At 41.3% G+C, this 13,200-nt stretch overlaps 1 protein-coding gene across 4 annotated transcripts in view; it reads right to left on the reverse strand.

The window, feature by feature from the left end:
* Positions 1–529: 529 nt before the first annotated feature.
* Positions 530–13,200, reverse strand: part of LOC142985430 (uncharacterized) — a 33,819-nt gene continuing 21,148 nt past the window's right edge. For all 4 annotated transcript variants that reach the window (XM_076133600.1, XM_076133601.1, XM_076133602.1 and 1 more), the window contains exons 5-13: positions 12,685–12,791; positions 12,191–12,349; positions 11,501–11,687; positions 10,639–10,729; positions 9,992–10,088; positions 8,134–8,272; positions 7,308–7,551; positions 6,101–6,210; positions 530–5,547 (exon numbers count right to left, since the gene is read on the reverse strand). In XM_076133600.1, the coding sequence (XP_075989715.1) occupies positions 5,467–5,547; positions 6,101–6,210; positions 7,308–7,551; positions 8,134–8,272; positions 9,992–10,088; positions 10,639–10,729; positions 11,501–11,687; positions 12,191–12,349; positions 12,685–12,791 (1,215 nt within the window). In that variant the 3' untranslated portion in view covers positions 530–5,466. The remainder of the gene's footprint in view (positions 5,548–6,100; positions 6,211–7,307; positions 7,552–8,133; positions 8,273–9,991; positions 10,089–10,638; positions 10,730–11,500; positions 11,688–12,190; positions 12,350–12,684; positions 12,792–13,200) is intronic.

A 13,200-nucleotide genomic window follows, 5' to 3' on the forward strand; every position in this document is an offset into this window, starting at 1 on the left:
CTCACTTGAAGACGGTCTCATGGTAGTTTTTCCTCACTTCAAGATGTCTCATGGTAGTTTTTCCTCACTTCAAGTCGTCTCTTGGTAGTTTTTCCTCACCTGAAGTCGTCTCTTGGTAGTTTTTCCTCACTTCAAGACGGTCTCTTGGTAGTTTTTCCTCACATGAAGACGTGGTAAAGACGTCTCTTGATAGTTGTTCGTCGCATGAAGAAGTCTCATGGTAGATTTTCTACTACTACTACTAACTTATTTTTGTAACATGTCTGGATATTTTCAGAAAATGTTAGGGAACTTTTGTAACATGATAAATTATTTTAGTAACTTGATAACTTATTTTAGTAACTTGATAACTTATTTTAGTAACATGTCTGGATATTTTCAGAAAATGTTAAGTTGATTTAGTAACTTGATAACTTATTTTAGTAACTTGATAACTTATTTGAGTAACATGAAGACGACTCATGGTAGTGTTTCCGCGAAGGCGGGTCATGTCTACCCTCATCCCAGATGTATGAATAAAACACACATGTTAATGTAATAATTATATTTATTTAAATTAATCAATAAGTCTAGCACCAGCTCGCGCCCTCCCTCTAACTCCATACACCTCCATACACTGTACATACATACATTTATACACTTCAAACATAACGGTTATACATACACTGAAACAACAGATTATACATTATTATAAAACGCTTGATAAGTGTTAGTTAGCCTAACCGGAAGATATCTCTGCCTCAGTTGACAACTAGTGTACGTTAAATTGATGGTCAATATTCAGTACATTGCTGCTTTGATATAACGTGTTAAACAATATAATCTAAGAAAGAAAGCAATGTATTGCAAAGTGACTTTTAAAGATTGTGACTGAGATACCTGAAAATTTCCTGATAGGTTAACCGTGACTTATCCAAGAGTTGTGAATCTAAAGTTACTACCAATTGCGATAATAGTGTCTTAGTGCAAGTGTGAGTTGTTTAAACAGTTGTTGTAGTAATGTACAGTGTCACTTGATCACTGTGATGTACTCTACCTCTCATAGAGACATGTACCCAGCAGTGGGACTGCAATAGCTATTTCTAAAATATCGTCGCATTTTGGTAGTAACTTGTAATTTTATGAAATAATTTCAGTATATAATCAGATTAGGTAAATATAAATTACGTTTAAAAGAATATTAGTAACTTAACTACTATAAAATTAGTTAAGTTAACATAACGTAACGTATATAACACAATAACGATATTTCCTTTAAAATGTTTTTCTGTATTTTATTTTGGATAAAAACCAACTAATATTTGAATAAACATCAAATCAGACCAGTAAATATTTGAAACAATTATATAACAGATCTATATATCTATATGTTATAGAATATGTACAATATAACATTAATACTATCTTACTATAGACGTGGTGTAAGCTATGATTAGTTATAAAGTATTTTGTCTTCATTTATATACAGCTACAATATTAGTTAACTAACAAAAAATATTAATCTTGTACTCGTAAAAGGTTCATCTAAAATGCTCAGACTATGTCATTTCGTAAATAATGTTGAAATTGTAATTATTACAGACTGAAACATTTTATTAAACACTTATATATTAACGAAAATACGAAACTGTGACGTCACTATGTCGTATTTCTATATTGAAATATGTTTTGGACATTTCATAAAGAGTAGCTGATTTGACTGACAGTCAATTACTGTATATATGTATAACTAATCACAGCTCACACCACGTGTATTAGTGAGACAGATATATAACACGACGCAGTGTTTGCCTCTCTTTCCAACCAATGGCTTATGTTATAGAGAGTGAGAGAGATAGAGATATAAGAGGTCTATAACTAGGTAGCGTATATTCGTGACAATACTACTTTTATTGTAAAATTAAGATTTTAGCAAAAATAATCTTTTAGTCGGAAAATCAAACAAAGGACTTAAATGCAAACTTTGTAACCAAAATAAGTATGTATTACAAAAATATTTGTACTGACTGGAAATCAAATGCAAGACATTATCCCAAAAACAACTAAGCTTTACATACTACAAAGATTTCTTATAATTTTATTATGTTTACAGATAAATTACAATTAAAACCATACATAAAATCTCACCTCTTTTCCCACAGGAGTAGGCAGAGAGTATAGAACGTCACTTGGTACGATCCTTACAAACTTCCCTTGCTTCATTCACATACATACATGTTGTCATACATGTAGTAGTATCACGAATATCTGCTGTATATAATATATTTTATGTATTAGTTAATATATAACGTGGGAGGGGCGTCGTTCATAAAGCGACATATAACTAAGTACATACATTATTTATAATTTATTATAACAATGTATTGAGATATATCGATCTAACTATCAGATCTTTTATATAAAGAATTGAAATTTATTTTGAGATTAAAAGTGACAAAAAAACAATAAAATACTGGAAATGAATCGAGTTTTCAATATAGGAGTCCCCTGAAATATTTATTTTACTATATTTTTCAGTACTTATTTGTTGTTATATCGGCAACAGAAATACATAATCTGTGAACGACTGTCTAACTATCACGGTTCATGAGATACAGCCGGCTGACAGACAGACAGTGAAGTCTTTATAATAGGGTCCTGTTTTATCTTTTGGATACGGGACCCTAAAATCAACCTCAACTTCTTTTTTAAAGACAGTTCCAGCACTAAGAACTGCTCTTGTATCGCGGGGACTTTTACAAACATACAAACAACGGACACAAAGCACAACCAGACACGAAACAATTATTTGTGGATCGCACAAATAATTGTTCCGTGTGGGAATCGAACCCACGACCTCGACGCAATGGTAGCGGCGTGGTGACCTAAACCACTGCGCCACGGAGGCAGTCATATATAACTAAGATAATTTGAGAGATTCTTGTATTAAGTCAGTATCGATATATCGCAGTACATAGTGTAATTAACAAATATTATGATTGATGACAACTCTTGTTAATATTTATGTGATCTTTATAACTAGGTGTTGTTTACACGTGGAGATGTTAGTCCACAAGCCCACTGCTGGGCAAATATCAAAAATGTTGGAGTTAAGTGCATTGTTGGACAAATTGTCTGATAAAAGGGTAAGAATAAGTGCTGTTAGTATCCCGCTGCTGGGCAAATGTCCCACTAGTGGGCAAATTATTAGTCCAACTATTTAACACTGGGCTAACAACGCAAAATTGAGTAATTGGACTTTAATAATACAGCTGGGCATAATTCCCAGTTTTGGGCAAAAGTCCAAGAGGTCACTTAAACAGGATTAAGTCACAACTAATCATCAGTCCACATTGCTGGGCTAAACTTTACAAGCTTGGCGTAAACCCCACAGTTGGGCAAACATCCCACACGCGTAAACATACAATATAATCTTTGTCTTACATCGAAACAAGCATAATGTACAACATCGTCTATTAAACGGCGAGAGTCGCATCGTGAGCGGTGCAGCCGTATTTGTACTATCGTCTAAGCAGAGCCGGGGGACACGTCTAGTGAAGTTAACAACTAAATACTGATATTTTTAACAAAAGATCCAGTTTAACTACTCCCAGGTAAGTGGTAGATAGCTTGTCAGTAAGAGCTCGCGGCTTAGTTAACAACAGACGCACGGATCAATCTCTGAGGTTAAGCTACGTTTGCCGAGGTTGTTCTATGGATGGGTGACCGTATTATACATATCAAGTTCCTCCGTGCTTCGGAAGGCACGTTATATTGTCTCGGCTGTCATTTTCAAAGATCTGTGACAGAAGTTATCAGTAGTCAGAAGCTTGAAAGTGTGACAAGCAGTCTTAGTATCGTGTTATAAGTCAGGTAACTGTGTTGTGTAGGTCTGATAGACAGTCGCTGCATGTACAATACTAGTATTCAGCTGCATCCGGCGAGACTGGAAGCTGACTACAACATAGTTGGAAGAAAGGCTAAACTGATGATGGCAATGATTTTCGTAATAGTCACTTTATCTTCAAGATAGCTTAACTAACACTTAACTGTGAGCTAATAAACTGTGCCTTAATGTTAGAAATTAATTAAAATGTATAATACACTAGCCTCTTGTTAATTATTTAAAAGTTTTTGCAAATATTTCACTTTAAATGCTGATTTTACATACGTTCCCTTATATTACAGCTTTTAGCAATCTGTTAGATAAAATGATAGCCGTAACTCAAATTTTCACTAGATAGTCTAATCGAAACTTACTTGGAAATAGTAAAACTAAAACTTAGTATTTGAATGAAACTCTGAAATAGTTATTATTGGTTAGTTAGTAAAAGACTAAATGAATGTTGTTTTAGGGGACGTATGTAAAAGTATAATATGATAAATTGTGTTATATTGATATTGTGTGAAGATATGTACAAAAATATACCTAATATTGTGGAAAGCTAATCATTGAAACTGACGAACCGTTTCCCAAAAAAAAAATAAAAAATAAAACTGATTCCCGGATCTTACAAAGTGACATTTGAAAGTGAAATAATATTTTAATTTTTAATTAAATTTGTACATATCTTCACATATTACATACGATTTGTGTGAGATTCATGTGTGTGTGTGTGTATGTGTGTGTTAGTTACTTAGTTATATACTAAACGTAACGTACATTATATAATATATTATGTAACTTTAACATTATTATGGCGATTCACTAGTATACATATATACATTCTGTATGTATGTACTAAGTTATTTAGAAACATTTTTAAGAGTTACAGATAAGTCTTGGATAAACTATCTCTTATATAAGTATGTATGAAAATAACTGTTAAAATTGTATCTGATAAGTTAAGCGATGGTTTTTGAGATAGTAGAGAAACTTAGAAATATTATAATTTATTTATTGAAATTGGCTTAGTTTACAACAGCCGCACTGAGGTTAAGCTACGCTTGCCGAAGTTGTTCTGTGGATGGGTAACCATCCTAAACATATCGAGTTCCTCCGTGTTTCGGAAGGCACGTTAAATTGTGGTTCCCGGCTGTCAATGTCGAATATCTTTGATAGTCGTTAACAGTAGTCAGAAGCTTGAAAGTGTGACAATACCACTGACCAATATGATGGTATATAAGTCTAATTTATTAAGTACATACACACAGAATGACATACGTTCATATACATATTATACTATCTTACTAATAAACATAGTATAAGCTCTGATTAGTTATACAGTGTGACGTCATACATACAAACATACATAAAATCACACCTTCTTCCCATAGTAGTAGGTAGATTTCAGAGAACGTCACTTGGTACAAACTTCCCTTGCTTCATTCACATACATACATGTTGTCATACAGCTATGCCTACCCCTGTGAGAGGAAGGCGTGATTAAGTATATAGGCGAGGTCACATATGTACTTACAGTACGTTTATTAGTAAGTCAGTATGTATGTATGTATATAATATATAAGTGTAGTATATAGATATGTCTAGAGGTCGGTCTCCGAGGCGTGCGCGTCGAGCCAGTGCCGCGGCCGGCTGCGGCGCGAGCGACGGGACCCGCTGCCGGTCTGTAACATATGTACACGTTAGTTGTTGTCCCACTGCTGGGCATCTGTGTCCCACTAGTGGGCACAGACACTTGTTGCTGGGCATGAGTGTCCCAGTGTTGGGCAGGGATCTACTGCAAACATAACCATATTATTTTATCTTTTTTAAAAAGACAACTCCCGCACTAAGAATTGCTCTTGTGTCACGGGTATCAAAAAATCAAATCATTTATTAATTTAGGTCAAATATTGACACTTATGATAGTCGTTACAATTACTGAATCTACCACTAACTCGGAAAGGGAGTAGAGCCTTATGAGAAGAGCTAGCAACAAACTCACGGTACTTTTACGAACATACAAACAACTGACACAAAGTACAACCAGATCCGAAACGACAATTTGTGGATCGCACAAATAATTTTCCCGTGTAGGAAAAAACCTAGGATTTACCGCCGCAGCGTGGCGTCCACCTAAGCCACTGCGCCACACAGGTCGTCTCCAGCGCTCTATGAGAGTGATGTTATAGCGAGTGTATCTGTGTATGTGTAGTGTGTGGTACAGTGTCCACGTACCTTGTGTTCGGCGGGTAGCGTGTGCAGCGCGTCGTGCAGCGCCACGGCGGCCTCCATGTCGGCGGCGCTGCAGCCCGCGCCGCGCGCCGGCAGCTCCGCCTCGTCTATGTCTGCACATCACATAGTGACATTACAATGTAACGAACTTATCCTTAATCAGAATTTTGTTGTTGTTGACTCAAACTCGACTCGTTATTCATATTCATCCATAATCATTCGTCACCCGTTCATCATTCATCGATCATTCGACACTGATTCATAATTCGTTCACCACTTGTTTACCATTCATTCATCACTCGTAGTACATCTTCGTAGCACACATCAGTGACACACACTCGTAGCACATCTTCGTAGCACGCATCAGTGACACACACTCGTAGCACACATCAGTGACACTCACTCGTAGCACATCTTCGTAGCACACATCATTGATACACACTCGTAGCACACATCAATGACACACACTCGTAGCACATCTTCGTAGCACACATCATTGATACACACTCGTAGCACACATCAATGACACACACTCGTAGCACACATCAGTGACACACACTCGTAGCACACATCAATGACACACACTCGTAGCACATCTTCGTAGCACACATCAGTGACACACACTCGTAGCACATCTTCGTAGCACACATCATTGATACACACTCGTAGCACACATCAGTGACACACACTCGTAGCACACATCAGTGACACACACACGTAGCACATCTTCGTAGCACACATCAGTGACACACACTCGTAGCACATCTTCATAGCACACGTCAGCGACGCACACTCGTAGCACATCTTCGTAGCACACATCATGACACACACTCGTAGCACACATCAGTGACGCACACTCGTAGCACATCTTCGTAGCACACATCATGACACACACTCGTAGCACACATCAGTGACGCACACTCGTAGCACATCTTCGTAGCACACATCATGACACACACTCGTAGCACACATCAGTGACGCACACTCGTAGCACATCTTCGTAGCACACATCATGACACACACTCGTAGCACACATCAGTGACGCACACTCGTAGCACATCTTCGTAGCACACATCATGACACACACTCGTAGCACACATCAGTGACGCACACTCGTAGCACATGTTCGTAGCACACATCATGACACACACTCGTAGCACACATCAGTGACACGCACTCGTAGCACACATCAGCGACACTCAGCACGTACCGTGGTAAGAGAACAGCTTGGGCGGCGGCTGCGTGCCGCGCAGCGCCACGGTGTCGGCCTTGAGCCGCGCCGCGTGCGCGCGCAGGCGGGTCTCGCTGGCCAGCGACCAGCCCGCGCACGACACCTGGTGGTGGTGCTGCAGCCAGGGCCCGGGCGACAGCAGCGGCTCGCCCAGCGCCGCGCCGCCCGCCTCCGCGTCCAGCCGCGCCAGCAGCTGCCCCGCCACCAGCTCGGCCGCCGAGCGCTGCACGCACATACATACATACATGTACACATACGTCTTGTCATTAACAATGAACAGGTCTAAGCTATCACGACTCTGCTCCAACACCACCCTAAAATAAGGCACCGTTGACAGTACTCGAGAACGGTGTAGCAGTCGGTGCGGCGACGGCTAGCAGTGAGCGCGTCACGCCTAAACTACTGAACCAATTTGCACGAAATTTGGTATGGAGATATTTTGATACCCGAGAAAGGACACAGACATCTTTGTACCCCGGGAAAATGACGCATACTCGTGGGAAATTTGAGGTGGCGGACGAAGTCGCGGGTAAAAGCTAGTAAATAAATCTATACGAATATTATAAAGCTGAAGAGTTTGTATGTTTGTTTCGGAACTACTGGTCCGATTTGAAAAATTCTTTTAGTGTTAGATAGCCCATTTATCGACGAAGGCTATAGGCTATATATCATCACGCTACGACCAATAGGAGCAGAGTACCAGTAAAAAATGTTACAAAAACGTGGAAAATGTTGACCAATTCTATCTTATGTGACGCAAGCGAAGTTGCGCGGGTCAGCTAGTGAATATATAAAGCTGGTATACCTCGGCGGTGCTGGTGTGGTGCTGTGTCTCGGCCAGCGCCAGCAGCACATCGTAGGTCTCGAGCGCGCGGTCGGCGGCCCGCAGCGCGCAGCACAGAGACACCGACGTCGACTCCTGCACCGCGCACGCGCAGTACAGCCTGAAACACAATCCATACTAATATTATAAATGCGAAAGTAACTCTGTCTGTCTGTCTGCTACTCAATCACGCCTAAAATACTGAACCAATTTGCATGAAATTTGGTATGGAGATACTTCGATACCCGAGAAAGGACATAGGCTATATATCATCACGCTACGACCAAAAGGAGCAGAGTACCAGTAAAAAATGTTACAAAAACGGGGAAAATTTCACCCATTCTCTCTTATTGGGCGCAAGCGAAGTTGCGCGGGTCAGCTAGTATAATATATGTCACTATCCCACTGCTGGGCAGGGGTTTCCTCCCTCGTGGCGTGCGACTTGCGGATCTAAGCGCAAGCAGTCATCCCGTCGCACGCCACACACGCGGAAACGGTCTTCTTATTATCGTATGGTTAGTGGTCAACCTAGTGTTAAAGTTGTTCAAGCCGCCCGAAAGGGCTTTGACATGGCTTAACGACTGTTATCTTAGTAGACAACAACCGGGAACGACTTTTTACGTGCGCTCCGAAGCACGGAGACGCCCAGCTCAAATACCACAATGCGGTCACCCATCTAAAGAATGACCGCGCCACCGGTTGCTTCATCCACAGATCGTCGTCAGATCGGTGAGCGCAACTGACTATGGGCGGAAACGGCAGGCATTCGTGGGGTTTTAGTGGTATGTGCCCGGCCTTCTGGCGGGAGAGTCTCACATAACCCTGCGCTCCACCCAGGGTACAGGGTAGGCGTAACGCATTTCACCACGAAAAAAAAAAGTGGTCTCTTCAAGTGATGAGGGATGAGAGAGAGATTAGGTATCTAAGTCCATCACGCTGGCTGAACGCGGGTTAGCGACTTCAAACATTGTGTTGAAAGGTTGTATTATTCACCGTTGGAACGAGTGATAATTATTTCTAATACACACATCTATACTATACTATAATATTATAAAGCTGAAGAGTTTGTTTGTTTGTTTGTTTGATTGTTTGTTTGTTTGTTTGTTTGAAAGCGCTAATCTCAGGAACTACTGGTCCGATTTGAAAAATTCTTTCAGTGTTAGATAGACCATTTATCGAGGAAGGCTATATATCATCACGCTACGACCAATAGGAGCAGAGTAAGAGTAAAAAGTGTTACAAAAACGGGGAAAATTGGGATCCATTCTCTCTTATGTGACGCAAGCGAAGTTGCGCGGGTCAGCTAGTTTTATTATAAATTCCAAGCGGTTTCCTAATGTCATCGGATTAATAAACAATAACAATTAATGTAACTTGTACTGAAACATCGAAAAATTATAAAATGAAATACTCGTTTTTGTAAATTGATAGTATTCCAAATATTTAAAAAAAAGGCGTATTGAGAACCTCCTCCTTTTTTTGAAGTCGGTTAAAGATACAATGTTGTGTGTGACGTGTCACCTGTATTGTGCGAGTACGTATACGTATTGTGGAGGAACGAGGTGATCGTGTTCCTCCGACACAGAGGGAGGATCCTCCGAGCAGGCGAGGTGATCATGCCTGGTGGGTCTAGGCTGCCCGACTGTTGTAGTCGGGAACTTGTATATACAGTCAGTTGCAGTGCAAACTTCGATAGCGCGATTCAGGACTTGTGACGTCACAGTGCGCGCGGTGGTTGGTTGCGCGCTGGTCCCAGTAGATGTCGCTGTATGTAGCGAGCCGCTACGTATATATACGTACATGTAAGTAAGGCTATAGTATACACTATACGGTACAGTACCTGTGCGCGGTGTCAGCAGCTCTGGCTAGCGCACACTGCAGCACGCGGCGCTCGGCGCGGAGCCGCGCGCACTTGCCCGCCCACGGACACCCGCCCGCTGTATATACATACATATTTATATATTTATATAAGTGTCATAGGCTAAAATATAATGTATTATAATAAATGTATGGATGTTTTTACTGATTTCAATCATTTTTTTTTCCAAAATCTCAAATAAAATTTAAAGTCTAAAAATATTTTTATACAAACTAAATTATAGAAAAATTTTGATTGCAATATTGCATGCGAATAATAAAAATAGGAAACTACTCTTTTCATGATGTTAAAACTTTGATTATTTTAATGCATACATATTATTATGTCCAAAAAACACCAATTTATTCAAAAATCTTTCTCCATATAACAGATACATTAATAAGGTAAACAATAAATAACATAAAATGTCGCTACACGCAGAGAATACAATCTATGTTAATATATGAAATTTTAGAGTTTGTTTGTTTGATCAAACGCGTTAATCTCATAAATGAATGGTGCTAATTGAAAAATTCTTTAACTATTAGATAGCCTATTTGTTGAGGAAGGCTATAGGCTATATATCATCCCGCTCCTCGCTACAGGAGCCGAGTAGAGCGTGTACTCACGGTGCTGCTGCGCGGCGAGCACGGCCTCGCGCAGGTCGGCGTGAGCACACACATCTAGTGCCAGCCGCTCCGCCGCCTCCGCGCACCACCACTGCGACATGACGATACATATTATACAATAAATACGAACTAGTGGCAGATTCAGTCATTCTAAATATAATTTCGTAAACTTCTTACAAAGTATTTAAAATAGTCAATGTATTGTTGACACTGGCATCTGTAATAACACAACTTCGGCTATCATATATGTCAGGACAATGGGTGGATATTGTAACAGATTTTATGTCAATAAAATATTTTTGATATTTTTTTTATTGTATTTTTCCGTTTCGGAAAAGTTATTCGTGAGAGGAAATGATAAGAAATTCATGGCTTGCTCATATATATTTATTTAATCAAATAATTTATTCATCTAGATCTCTCGTTCTTATCGTATGGTTAGTGATCAGCCTATCAAACTTGTTTAAGCCACCCGAAAGCCTTAGATAGCTTAACGACTGTTATCTTAATTGACAACAATCGGGATCAACTTCTCACGTGACCTCCGAAGCACGGAGACGTCTAGCTTAAATATCACTATGCGGTCATCCATCTATGGAATGACCGCGCCAATGGTCGCTTAACCCACAGATCGTTTATACATCACTGAACGCAATCGGCTATGGGTGCCTCATTTAAGTCAAATGCTGACATTTATGATAGTCGATACAGAGAGTGAATTTACCGCCAGTTCGGAAGGTAGCGCCAATGAGAAGAGGTGCCAACGAACTCCTGGACACTCTGTTTAATCGCCAAATATAACGCCTAAGAGTGTACCGTACCCTTTGATGAAATTATTAATATAGATAGGTGATAATCTCACATCGTCGCTCCGCGGCTCGTGGTTGGAGTCGGAGTCCTCGGTCTTGCGCAGGCGCACGCGGGACGCCAGCTTGGCCTGGCGCGCCTCGCTCCGGCCCGCCGACTGCGTGTAGAGGCGGTGCTCGTCGGGCGAGCCGCGCTCTCGCTCGCAGCTGCCGCCCGCGCTCGTGTCGCCGCCCTCGCAGCATCTGACAAACAAATATCAGTAACAATTTAGTTTCAATAACAGGAGCTCGTGACTTAGTTAACGACAGCCTAGCGGTTCCATCTCTGAAGTTAAACTACGTGCACCGAGCTTGTTCTATGGATGGATGACCGTTTTATACATATCGAGTTCCTACGTGTTTCGGAAAGTATTTTAAATTGTGGGTCCCGGCTGTCATTTTTGAAGATCTTTGACAGTCGTTAACAGTAGTCAGAAGCTTGAAAGTGTGACAACCAGTCTTAGTATCGTGTTATAAGTCAGGTAACTGTGTTGTGTAGGTCTGATGGACAGTCGCTGCATGTACAATACTGGTATTCAGCTGCATCCGGTGAGACTGGAAGCTTAATCCTACCTACTTCCCTTTGGAAGAAAGACTAGACTGATGTTACTTTGGCTATTACTTTTGATGAAGAAACTGGCCGTAAGTCTCATTATTTCTAGCAGAAAGTCATCATCTTTTCTATATGTCGGTTAACTGGTGTATACCTGGCGGTACTGAGGCACAGGTCGGAGTCCCTCTCGGACAGGTTGAGGCTGGTGTCGCACGCGTCCGTCGTGTCGGCCGCGTCCTCCGCCGGGGGGGCGGGGGGGGCGGGGGGAGCCGACACCTCCACCAGCGGCACGCCGGCCACGCACTCCGAGCGACTGGGAACATATGTATATAACATTTATACTTTGTTTAAAATACATCTTAGAAATAATGATCACTCATATTGGTGGGACGGCTAAACCGACACGACCAGTGAGCTGGTTAAGCAACCCTAAGCGCGGTCAATACATAGATGGGTGACCGCATAGTGATATTAGAACTGAGCGTCTCCGTGCTTCGTGTCTACTAAGATAACAGTCGTTAAGCCATGTCAAAGGCCTATCGGGCGGCTTGCACAACTTTGACACTAGGTTGACCACTAACCACACGACAGAATAGATAGTCACGTGTGTAGTGTAGTCCATCAGTCCAGCAGCGAGTGAGTGCGTACCTGGCGAGGTGCGTGCTGGTGTCGGTGGTGTCGTCGCGCTCCGCCTCCGCCCTGCACTCCTGCGGCGTGGGCAGCTCGGCCGGGCTCAGCGCCGACGACGTGTCGTTCTGCAACACGACAATAAATACATCAGTTGTATACATCTCTGTACTACATCTTCGTAGCACACATCAGTGACACACACTCGTAGCACATCTTCGTAGCACACATCAGTGACACACACTCGTAGCACATCTTCGTAGCACACATCAGTGACACACACTCGTAGCACATCTTCGTAGCACACATCAATGACACACACTCGTAGCACATCTTCGTAGCACACATCAGTGACACACACTCGTAGCACACATCAGTGACACACACTTGTAGCACATCTTCGTAGCACACATCAGTGACACACACTCGTAGCACACATCAGTGACACACACTCGTAGCACATCTTCGTAGCACACAGCAGTGAAACACACTCGTAGCACATCTTCGTAGCACACATCAGGGACACACACTTGTAGC

Source organism: Anticarsia gemmatalis, chromosome 30 (genome assembly GCF_050436995.1).
Source record: "Anticarsia gemmatalis isolate Benzon Research Colony breed Stoneville strain chromosome 30, ilAntGemm2 primary, whole genome shotgun sequence".
Classification (NCBI taxonomy): Eukaryota; Metazoa; Arthropoda; class Insecta; order Lepidoptera; family Erebidae; genus Anticarsia; species Anticarsia gemmatalis.